The 12,279-nt window shown below is 41.7% G+C and overlaps 1 protein-coding gene across 1 annotated transcript; it reads left to right on the plus strand.

Moving 5' to 3' along the window:
• Nucleotides 1-6,338: 6,338 nt before the first annotated feature.
• myl13 (myosin, light chain 13) lies at nucleotides 6,339-10,721 on the plus strand (the record flags this gene model as incomplete). Its single annotated transcript, XM_084458000.1, has 6 exons — nucleotides 6,339-6,437; nucleotides 8,143-8,170; nucleotides 9,250-9,399; nucleotides 9,930-10,103; nucleotides 10,288-10,365; nucleotides 10,693-10,721. 6 exons carry the CDS (start codon nucleotides 6,339-6,341, stop codon nucleotides 10,719-10,721), a joined length of 558 nt encoding a protein of 185 aa, XP_084314126.1.
• Nucleotides 10,722-12,279: the final 1,558 nt, after the last annotated feature.

A 12,279-nucleotide genomic window follows, 5' to 3' on the forward strand; every position in this document is an offset into this window, starting at 1 on the left:
TTTCATATACCCTTTCAACTTCAACATTTTCTATTTCTACCTTAACTTCTGTGCTTATTTTACAATTTCCAAATATCATGAACTTTGTTTTGTTCAAGTTTAATGATAACTTGTTTGTATCAAACCAACATTTTAATTTATACATTTAATTCTTGACCACTTCTAAAAGCTGCTGCAAGTCTTCCCCAGAACATAAAATGTTTGTGTCATCCGCAAAAACAACAAATTTAAGTACATCAGAAACTTTCCATATATCATTAATGTATAATATAAACAATTTAGGTCCCAAGACTGACCCCTGTGGAACACCACAGGTAATGTTTAAGCACTCTAACTTATGATTATTAGGTAGGACCCAAAATGTAGATGGCAGGCAGGCAGTGCTGGTTCTAAAATAAAGTTTTAATCTCAATAATGCAAAACATAAACATACTGTAGGAACACAGGGGAGCAACGCACTAACACGGACAATGAACCAACAGAGAGCAACGGAAACAGGAGGGCATATATACTCTGGGAGAAAAAAATCAAGGAACAATGTACAGGTGTGTAACAAGACATAACGAGACACAGGTGCAGACAATCACCCAGACAAGGACAAGGAGGGATTCCAAACAAGACACCAAAACAAGGACAGTGGGACCTAGGACACAAGGGAAGGGAACAGGGAACAAAGCTGGGACAGGAAATGTTACTGGGCAGGAAACTAGGGAAAACCAGAAGGGGGAGCTAGAGGGCACCAGAGAACTAGGGACAGGGAGTGGAGAGGGACTTGTGGGGAACTGCTGGCTAGAGCTGGGGCAGTGAGGACGCAAACCAACATAGACATAGAAGACAAGACAATGAACACAAGACAAAACACACAAGAAGGCCGAACAAATGACTGATGACAACATGAACAAAGTGTGCAAAAGTGTCTGGGGGGAGTGCAGGGGCAGTCACTGGGAGGGGAGATAACATTAAAACGCATGTGTGTCGATGCATGCACACACTCAGTTTTAGGTGATACTTGGCAAAAAGGTTAAAATACAGTAGCATCTCTTTGTCACCTCCAGTAACCTCTATATTTCAGACAAACTACTGTAGGTGTCAAGATGAAATTAACTGTAGAGGTATCAAGATGGAGTATGGAGATTGAGTACCACAGAAAGGAAGAAACTCATCACTCCTGCATACACATTCGAGCAAGCTTCTCTTTGGAGACTGGGGATATGGATCCAGTCTGTCTCTGTGAACGTGTTGCAGTGTGTGGCATTTGTAACTGAAACTTTCAAGAAGGGCAGCTGATTTTGAATAGCAATTACGGTTTCCTCAATTAGAGCCCTCAGGCGGAGGAACCTCAGCGCAGTAAGGATACATCTGATTACTGGGATTTGTCAGGAAGAGGCTGCCATGGATAATTCATTTTAAAAGGTTATCTTTAAGACGCCAGGGTGATTTCACGTTGCGATCCAACAGTGCTGAGCAACAGTGCTGGGTATTGTGTATTTGGTGCTTCAATTCACAATCTGTACCAAATGTATGGTTTTCATTAGGTTAATTGCAGCAGTTATATCCTGAAATTATCACCAATTGATTGTACTGGCTGTCAAATACTGAAATGAGAAAAAACAATTTCTCATATTTATTTCTCATACAGAAAGGATGTATTCTCATCATTATCTTTTTACACTGAGATAGAAGTGATGCTGAGACATAATGTTAAAAGTGAGAAAAATTTTGAATGAACTAGAGGAACATCCAAAATCTGTCCATCATAATGACCCATGACCCAGCAACCACAGCAGGGCGCTGTGGCTCAGTTATTTCTGATTTAGGATACACTGTAAGTGCCATATTAATTTGAAGAAGTTATTATAAAATGCTCTTACATGTATTTCAAACTTAAGGCACAGGGCTGCACTGAAAGCCAGGACAGTTTGTCCTGCATCAACCTGAATGTTCCTCCTGAATGAAACATCTTTTTTCAGGTTTCAAATTGTCACTAAGGAATGGACTCTTTTTGAGGGGGGCCATGAGGGGAGCACAGATACAATCTGATTGGAGTTGAGATCTTATCATTGTTGGGCTGCTATTCATCCCTAAATATTCATGTATGGAGTGAAGATACACTACAGTATATGGACAAAGGTATTGGGACACCTACACAGGAGCCTACACCTACAGGAGCTTTTATAACATCCCAGTCATAAAATGTGTCTGTGTCTGGGGGAATTTAATCCAGAGGAGCATTTGTGAGGTCAGACACTGTTGTCGGACGAGAAGGCCTAGCTCGCAATGTCCGTTCTAGTTCATCCCAAAGGTGTTCGGGTGAGGTGAGGTCAGGGCTCTGTGTGGACCAGTCAAGTTCTTCCACACCAGCCTGACCCAACCAGGCCTTTATGGACCTTGCTTTGTGCACTGGGGCACAGTCCTGCTGGAACAGAAAAGGGCCTTCCCCAATCTGTTCCCACAAAGTTGAAAACATATTTGTCCAAAATGTACATGTTTCAGGTTACCAAGACATTTTGGACAATTCTATGCTTCCAACTTTGTGGAAACAGTTTGGGGAAGGCCCTTTTCTGTTCCAGCATGACTGTGCCCCAGTGCACAAAGCAAGGTCCATAAGGTCCCACAGACACAGTCCAAAATATTGTAGAAAGCCTTCCCAGAGGAATGGAAGCTCATATTAGTACCAATGAATTTAGAATGGGATGTCATAAAAGCTCCTGTAGGTGTAATGTGTAGGTGTCCCAATACCTTTGTCCATATAGTGTATATGCCATATACAGTGAGCATATGTATAAGTAAATGTAGTTTAGGCTACTTGGAGAGAAAAAAGAACTTCAAAAAGTTTTCATAGACAAAGAGCTAGGTTTAGAGTAACTCCTGTTTATGTCCAAGCCTGAGTTGTAATTTCACTTCAACTTCAAACTTGTTATGATATTCTACATATCAGGTGACGTTCAACTTTTGACACTCGGCTGGAGAATTACGCGAGATACAGTAATTCAAATTGTTTATTGGACCATGAGTCAGTTGGTTTTTGTGAACACTTAAACCCCCAGTTGGAAAGGCATTCATCTAAGAAGCAAATGAAAACAAATTACAATAAAAACATATTAACATTATTGTCTAACCCTTAGAGAACGGTGCAGCTGTTGCATTACTGATGCAATTAGTAAAGCCTCATGTCATGCATCTCGCTAGACTAACTACATTGTCATTACAAAATTATGACATGAATTTAAATTAGGCTTATAGGTGCTCTTGGGTGAAATGAGTTCCTTTCACAAGACCTCCTGAACCCCATCTGGTTACCCATCATAGAATCTCACTACAGTAATTGCAGGGCCGCAGGCCAGAGGCCCATGCCTGAGACAGGTAGCACGTAAACTAACTTGTGGTAGTGGCCTATCCAGAGATTATCCCTCTGAAATGAATGGGAGACATTCTGTTTCAATAACTTTTGATTGTAATTGAATCACACCAGTAAGCCCCAATTAAAGATAGTCCTGTCGCTCTACATTTAATGTGAGTCTGGAAGCTGCCCTGTTACAGCTGCACTGAAGGTCACTTGGTGGCACCGATAACAATTGGCATTGTCAAATGGTTGGAGCGCTCCCAAGGTTCATACCAGGCAGACAACAGGCGGGAGACCGAAATAGCAAACTGGACAGGTCCTACATGTTTTACAAGCCTCCTGGGGTGGTCATGACACAGTTTGTTGCTGTAGCCTGCCATTGCCAATGACAAGCACCTGATAGAATCCTGGCTGGGCAAGTTCGCTATTCGCTATGCAGGGCTTGATCCATTTATACTCTGACTGACACCACAGTCTTTCCATCTCTCTCTTAATGTAGGTTTACTGTAGTGGGGACTCTGTGTTTGCAGGGAGTAGCCTAATGCTGGATGATACTGCAATGCGGCATTCTTATTATCATGTAATTAGTAATCTGACCATGTTCATGCAAAAAATATCAGGGTGGACCGCTTGTGTTCCAACCAATAGGTCCCTGACTGCTGAATAGCTTTTGAGTAACTGATTTGGGTGGGTGACTATTCTGCTGGAACTTGATCAAACCCAGGACCCGATCTGGCTCTTTGCAAATAGGATTACATTGCTAATTACTTTTCCAATTGATCGGGCTGGTGGAGATAACACCATTAGCCTATAGACAGAGACAGAAAACTGTCTCAGTCGAGCCTTCACGGCTGAGATGTAGGCTAAACCTTGCTGAACCATTATTTGAGAGGAAAGGAAATCTCTCATCTCATTTAGTATTTATATTCACTTACGTGCTCACTCCTCATTACGAACCGGAAATATCTGGGCTCATGCAGTATTTACCTGCCAAAAGCCAGGACAATTTAAAGACAATCTGGAAGGAGGCATTCGTAAGTCGAGAAATGACTTTTGAGAGAACCTGATTTAGTCCACTACAGATCTGATATTTCATTGCATTTCATGTACGCCAATATACATACAATTATGTGCCACATGTATTTTATTGAAAAGAGGCATTTTTATAAAATTCCATGGCACAACCTTTATTTGCGGTGGCAGATGAACTCTCCTCAGTAAGTCTACCTGTATATTGTTGTCTTGATGCTTTTCACATGACATAGGAGATATGCCCATAGTTTATCAGTAACTGTATACCTTATTTAAAATACAATCACCTAGCAGCTGGCAGGTGCACATCCTTGCACCTACCACAGACAATAGGACAGCACTGTTACACTCTTTGACTAGTGACCCAACAGACAGACGGGATAGGTTCACGGTTCAGATGATGACAATTAACATTTCATATTAAATATAGAGACCTTTATTGGGCACAATTGAGCTAGATAATAACTACAGGACCTTGCATGGTTTTTAATCACCACACGGAAAGTGACACACACAATTACACCTGAATGTAACACTTCACACATCACACATGCAACTTCAGGGGTCAACGGTGGAATTCGTCCTCTGCATTTTTTCCATTCAAGCTGACCTCCTCCAGGAGCAGTGGGCAACCAGGTCAGTAGCATCTGGCGACCAAGTCCAAGTGCTCAGTCCAAGTCCTGTTCAGGGAAAGGACTGAAGAGCATCTGTTCTTCTGAATGTTTTTCGTATTGGGTTCTTGGGAGGAAACCCTTGCGAATACAATCTAGATTACAATTCTGTGTGTTTATTGAATCTCTGGTGAAAATTAACATCATACTTTCTGCTGCTCATCCTAATCAATTTTATGCTGCAGTGAATCCTGCATTATTATTATTTCATTGTCCCCAGTGATGTTTCCTATTTGTTGTTGGTGTAACTCCTAACTGATTGTTCCCTTCCCTGTGGATTGATTGGCAAATTACAGACCTGCTGTGCCTAAAACCACTTTCACCAATTTCTACAGTATTCCCGGCAGTCTATACGCCACTATGAATGATCCAGGCCAAGAGCAATTATGATGTTTTCAGCCACAGTCTGACAGGGATAGAACATTCAAATCCCTCTTCCCTCTGCTTTTTAATATGCTGCAAATCCTTCCACATCTGAACATCTGTCGCATAAATATATGGTATCACAAAGACTCATCACATATCATGTTATCTACGGATATACGCTACATTTGTTTACCTATCTATCTATCTATCTATCTTTCTATCTATCTATCTATCTATCTATCTATCTATCTATCTATCTATCTATCTATCTATCTATCTATCTATCCATCCACTCTCTCTCTCTCTCTCTCTCTCTCTCTCTCTCTCTCTCTCTCTCTCTCTCTCTCTCTCTCTCTCTCTCTCTCTATCTATCTATCTATCTATCTATCTATCTATCTATCTATCTATCTATCTATCTATCTAATGTCCATGAAGACAATGGCTACTAATTAGGCCCATTATTCAATATTCAATTAGAGTGAAGATGAATTGCAGTTTTTTAAATATGCCATATTGTGCCCATTTCAGGATATTCATATCCCGTTCTTTATTGATGATCTCGCTCAATTCCTGTTCTGAATGAACACATTGAATGAAAAAGGCTCCATTATTGTTAAAATGGAAATAGCTGGATTCAAAGGACCTGCAGGCTTGCGTTTTGATAGCCAAACTAGTCGCCATGACACCTTGATGATGTACATTAACACCCCCTCTGTCTTAAATAGAACTACAAAGCATAGCCTTTTATAGTGCTCCTCCTATTGTTGGCAGCGCGATGGTTCGGGGGGGTGGGGGGGTGGAGATGACACCTGGGGGGACAGAGAATAAAGGGCCCCTTCCTCCCCCAGGCTCCTCTACCCAGACTGACCAGATCCATCTCTGCAGTGTCATTACTCCCCTGTGTGTCTCCTGCAAGTACCTCCACAATGGCCCCCAAGAAGAAGGAAGAGCCCAAGCCAGCCCCCCCCAAGGCCCCAGAGCCCGAGCCTGTAAAGATCCCAGAGTTTGACCCCAAAGAAATCCAGGTACTGTACAAAACTCTTGTCTTCATGTTGGTTTTCAGTGGTATAGGATGAATGAGCCCCTTACACATGCCCCTCTCTCTCTGTCTCTCTCTCTGTGGGAAGGGCATCGCGGTCGGGCTTGATCAGCAGGCATCATTGGAAATTATCTAGGCACACTGGTTTGATTTTCAGAGGCAAAAAAACTTTATATCTCAATGTTTTTGTTTACATAGAGTTTGTCCCTTCCAATCATGTCCCTTTCAATCATATATTTCAATCATATATATATAATCAAATTGTCACACTTGAGGGCATCTGGCCATCTGGTCTTTTGCTGTTTGGGTTTTAAGAACATCAGAGACACCGTGTGACGTGAGCTGAGCAGTGCATGCAACTTGCAGTCCTTCTATTCTACTGTGTTTAAATGGGCTATAGTACCAGTAGCATGACAGCTTGCTGTGAATCCATGAGAACTACAGATGCTCGATATTCAGTGATTCACACACACATTCGGTGCATTAAAGGAGTAGTAGATAATCTTTACACATCCAAGACAAACTTGTAAATGTTAAAGTTACTTGAAACTATAGTGTCCGGAGGCACATGCTAACACAAGACATACTGGAAACTCTTACAGTATGCTTTCCTGGCCACTTCTGGATGGGTAAATGTTTGCCTGGTTACAGGAGTAGCCACATTACAATGCAGAGAGGTTAAAACCACACAATATGATTTTCATTATGTCTATGAATAGCAGACCACCCACACAACTATTTCTGCTCTGTGCAGACAAAAAGGGGGAAACCAAGGTTGAGAAAATATGGAGAGAAAAATACATTTGGTTCTTACCAAGGCCATATATCTTTAAACATACTCTAAAAACAATGTTTTGAACATGATTCAGCTTCATGGTAGGGCTGGTTCACTAGATATCCAAAGACCAGACAGTGATTTATGTCGGTTTCTGAAACAAATCCAGCACATACAGTTCTATAGAAAGCCACCAGGAAGCCAAGTGTTTAAGCAGATGGCTTTATTCAGTCATAATTACATTAGCAATGGATGACCACGGATAGAATTTTCTTACAACTTTTCCTTAGATTTGGGTGTTTTTTCTGATGGCCATGAACAAATGTTCTCCAATACAGTAGTTTGTGTTAAACCTTACAGTAAGTCCAGTTCCCATTAATGGGACATTCAACTACTGTCTGAGATATTTTTACCATGTTGATAAAGCAAACATAATTTCTAACACCCCTTGGGGACTTAACGCCAATGCTGCCATCTTGTGTTAAAACAAAATCAACTCTGGTATCATATGTAGACAGAACAACCATTTGGATGATGATATGTGTGAGATGGGGTGGCTGACTGAAGGTCGTCCATAAACAGACTGAGCAGCCTTGGCTGGGATACTTAGCATAGCAGTGTAACTGGAGAACCTGATAGAAGGGCATGACATGTGGAAGGGTGGACACTAACACGGTCGGGGGGCGACCTTAACAGTTGACCTACTGTTTTAAGTCATTAGCACTATTGTTAGTCGCAGTTAGTCATGAACCTGTACTTTCCAATGTCATTAGCACTGTTGTTAGTCGCAGTTAGTCATGAACCGGTATTTTCCAAAGTCATTAGCACTATTGTTACTGTACTGTTATTTTAAAATAATGAATGAACCTCAATCCATGATGGCAAAAAAATAAATAAATAATGTTTTTCTTTCCAGCTTGAGTTTACCGCTGAGCAGATTGAGGGTAAGATTGGAGCTTTTTTTTTCTTTTTAAAATTGTTGGTCTGTCAGTTGTGAGCTGGCTGAGATTGTGTTTTAGCCCAGAAAAATGCTAACATCACAAGACATCCGTTCACATTTGAGATTAGGCTCCACTTGATTCAATCAATCAATCAAAGATTGAGGCAACACAATGTGCTTTACAGAGAACAAGGGAGGTGGGCATACATCCCACCCCCTACATTTTCCAGAGGGAAGCAAAAAAACAGTATCACCCAGGGGCCAGAAAAGTGAGCTGTAAAAATTCTTCCCTGACCTCTCTCAATGCGATCGAGCAAGCTCCTGGAGTATGTTTGTCTAACAGCTAAGAACATTTATAAAGCAATAAATTACATTCAATGACATTTTCAGAGTAAGAGAGGCTAAAAAAATCATAGGGGAGACATGGCAAACACTGATGTATGTCTGTGTGTGCGTGATTGATTGGTTTGCTTGACATCCTTTGAGAACAAATTAACCAACAACAACCAACCAATTAGAAAGAGATGTTGAGTGATACACTGTCATAGTAGGTTTTATCAGTCATGGGGCGGCTGTAGCTCAGTTGGTAGAGATGGTCGTTCAATGATCGAAGGGTCAGTGGTTCAAATCCCAGCTCTGACTGTCCACATATTGCAAATTGCTCCCAATGAGCAGGTTAGCACCTTGCATGGCAGCTACCACCATTAGTGTGTGAATGGGTGAATGAGAGGCCATTGTAAAGTGCTTTGAGTGCCACTAGGTGGAAAAGCGCTATATAAGTGCAGTCCATTCACAATCAATGGATTGTATTGTTACAAGCACATGAAAGAGTGCCATGTTGGAAAGTGGGAAGCATTAGAGAAATGAGCATTCTCTATTGAAACAGCAGGCCAGGCAATCATGGTTTAATTTCCCCCCGCTAAGAAAGCAGTCTCATACTGTTACTCTGCCAGAGATTATGGCATTTTCAGCTTCCCTTCAAAGTGATGAATCCATTCTGTGAGATTGCACGAAGAGCCCCTGCTAGAGTGCACCGTGTAAAAGCAAGATACATAAATTATATCTCAGCAGTTCTCTCCACAGACTTCAAGGATGCCTTCCAGCTGTTCGACAGGACGCCAACCAACGAGATGAAAATCACCTATGCACAGTGCGGGGATCTGATTAGGGCCCTGGGCCAGAACCCCACCAACGCTGAAGTCATGTATGTCCTGGGAAAGCCCAAGCCTGAGGGTAAGTAGCTGTGGGGCAGCTATGTGGCTCAGGAGGTAGAGAAGACTGTCTAATGACCACAGGGTCAGCGGTTCGATTCCTGGCTCCTCCTGTTCGCATGTCAAAGTGTCCTTGAGCATGATACTGAAACACAAACTGCTCCCAATGAGCGGGCGAACGCCTTCCATGGCAGCTGCCGCCATTGGTGTGTGTGTGTGTGTGTGTGTGTGTGTGTGTGTGTGTGTGTGAGAATGAGAGGCCATTGTAATGTGCTTTGTCTGGTAAGGTCGAAAAGCACTATACGTGCAGTCAGTACCATTATTGACTGTACACCTTCCATGGCAGCTGCCGCCATTGGTGTGTGTGTGTGTGTGTGTGTGTGTGTGAGAATGAGAGGCCATTGTAATGTGCTTTGTCTGGTAAGGTCGAAAAGCACTATACGTGCAGTCAGTACCATTATTGACTGTTCGCAACGTACGTATCCACAAATAAATGTGTTTATTGTTAGGCTGTATACTGTAAGTGACATTTGTTGATCTTGTCATACACAGAAATGCAGGTCAAGATGCTGGACTTTGACCAATTCCTGCCAATGCACCAACACATCTGCAAGGCCAAGAACCGCGGGACATTTGAGGACTTTGTTGAGGGTCTGAGAGTGTTTGACAAAGAGGGCAACGGCACAGTCATGGGCGCTGAGCTCAGGCACGTCCTGGCAACACTCGGTAAGACCTACACCTCCCAAAGCTCCCTCTAGAGGCCTTCACAACATACAAAACTGTTGTGCAGAGATTCAAAATTGACACTTGATATTAAGCCTATGGAAATGGGAAATAAGTCAGACACATGGAAATTAATTTATCGGTTAATTAATTGGTTAATTAATTGGTCTCCCATGGTTGGTTACAGGAGAGAAGCTGAAGGAGGCTGAGGTGGAGCAACTTATGCAAAACCAGGAGGACGCTAATGGCTGCATAAACTATGAAGGTGAGCATACAGTACAAATAGTCCACTGCTTAAAGGTGATATAGACTTTTTTTTTTTTTTTTTACTGTAGACAAATCATTAAAACATTTTAATTTTTTTATTCCACACCTTTATAAAAGCTCTGTGGATGTTTTTCTTTTCTTTTGAAATTATGATTCTTCTACATAAAAATGGTATCAATATCACCTTTAATCTATGTAGTTCTGCCAAAACCTGCCAAATTATATCTCTCCATTCAGTTCAACTGTTTATAGTGCCAGCTACATGGCCTATTTAACTTTCATGTTCTCCACAAACATTGTTTCTTTCATTTTCTTTCTTTTGCAGCTTTTGTAAAGTACATCATGGCATCTTAAAGAGGTAGGCTACTGTATAGCACATTACACTGTCAACTCAGTTAACATGTGACCAAATTCACCCTTGAACGTGAATGGAAAGAGTGTGTAAACTAACCAGCGTTCTTTTTTTTTATTTCAATAGAACCCCAAGATACCGGAATGTTGAAGACAGAAAATTGTTCTTGTGTCACACCGTCTCCTCTCCTGCGTCCCAGGTTCCATCAATATAAAAGGATTTGGATCACCTGTTCATTGTTTTTCTACTGTCGCCCTTCTTGTTGACTCACCACATCACCACTGTTCATTTTGTGGATATGGTAATTAAACTGATTCATTTTCGTGATCTTTTGTAAAGCTTCATTTCTACTATTCTACTAACATGAGCGGCTGTGGCTGATGAGGTATAGCGGGTCGTCGGCGGTTCAAATCCCGGCTTCTCCTGTCCAAATGTCAAAGTGTCCTTGGGCAAGACATTGAACCCCAAATTGCTCCCAATGAGCAGGCTAGCAGCACCTTGCATGGCAGCTGCCACCAGTAGTGTGTGTGTGTGTGTGTGTGTGTGTGTGTGTGTGTGTGTGTGTGTGTGTGTGTGTGTGTGTGTGTGTGTGTGTGTGTGTGTGTGTTTGTGTGTGTGTGTGTGTGTGAGCTTTGGATAAAAGTGCTATATAATTGCAGTCCATTTACCATTATGTAGGTTATTCAAGCTATTCTCACCAGGACGTCGCTAAACTTTAGGCAACCAATAGAGGGCGATACAGTATATGGCCTTCAACTATCACAAGGACAAGCCAAGGCAGTAGAACCATTAAAACACCATGATGTTGCCCAGTAGTGGACACAAGATGGCAGGCATGTATTAGACACTGTGGAGATATTATGGACGAATAATTCATTGTTTACAAAATTTCAGATATGGGATTGTTAGTTAATATTTTGCCAACATATCTGATGGAAATATAATCATATTAGCCTACTTTGTAAACATTGACACTGAACCGGCTTTACAGACATTGTTAGATAGAATACTATCCTACCTATTTTATAGATTATGCAGTCTGAAATTGATTGAAATGAAAACCTTCATGCACAGTGCCCTCAACATGGGCCCCACCCTAGACATGATTAGTGGAATCAATCAATGAGTCTTCCAGGGACTTTTGCTAAGTAGCCCAACTATAATTTTGGGTTCAACAAAAGTAATATTTGATCTAATTGCAGTAAGTGAGTTAATAATTATTGAGACATTGAAACGTTTTCCCCAATTGTTTGCCAGTACATTTCATCCGTGTGACTGCAGGCTGCTACCATCCAATGATTTACTAATCTGATTTCTAGGCAAATGGGCAGGACGTCCATTGTACTTAATGTAGAGGAGTGGCGTGTTACTAAGCCCAAATTCCCAAAGGTTAACCCCAGGGGAAACGTCCTGCATGTTTGCCTTTGTTCATGTTGTGCGTAGGCGTACGTAGCCCGACTGGTTTTTATTTTTACATCGCTGCTGATATCAGTCTAGCCTAATAATTTAGTCGCTTTAGTGGACTGAAAAGGACAACTGAAACAGCACAGCTTTAGCCTG

This window comes from Borostomias antarcticus (genome assembly GCF_949987555.1).
Source record: "Borostomias antarcticus genome assembly, chromosome: 24".
Taxonomy (NCBI): domain Eukaryota; kingdom Metazoa; phylum Chordata; class Actinopteri; order Stomiiformes; family Stomiidae; genus Borostomias; species Borostomias antarcticus.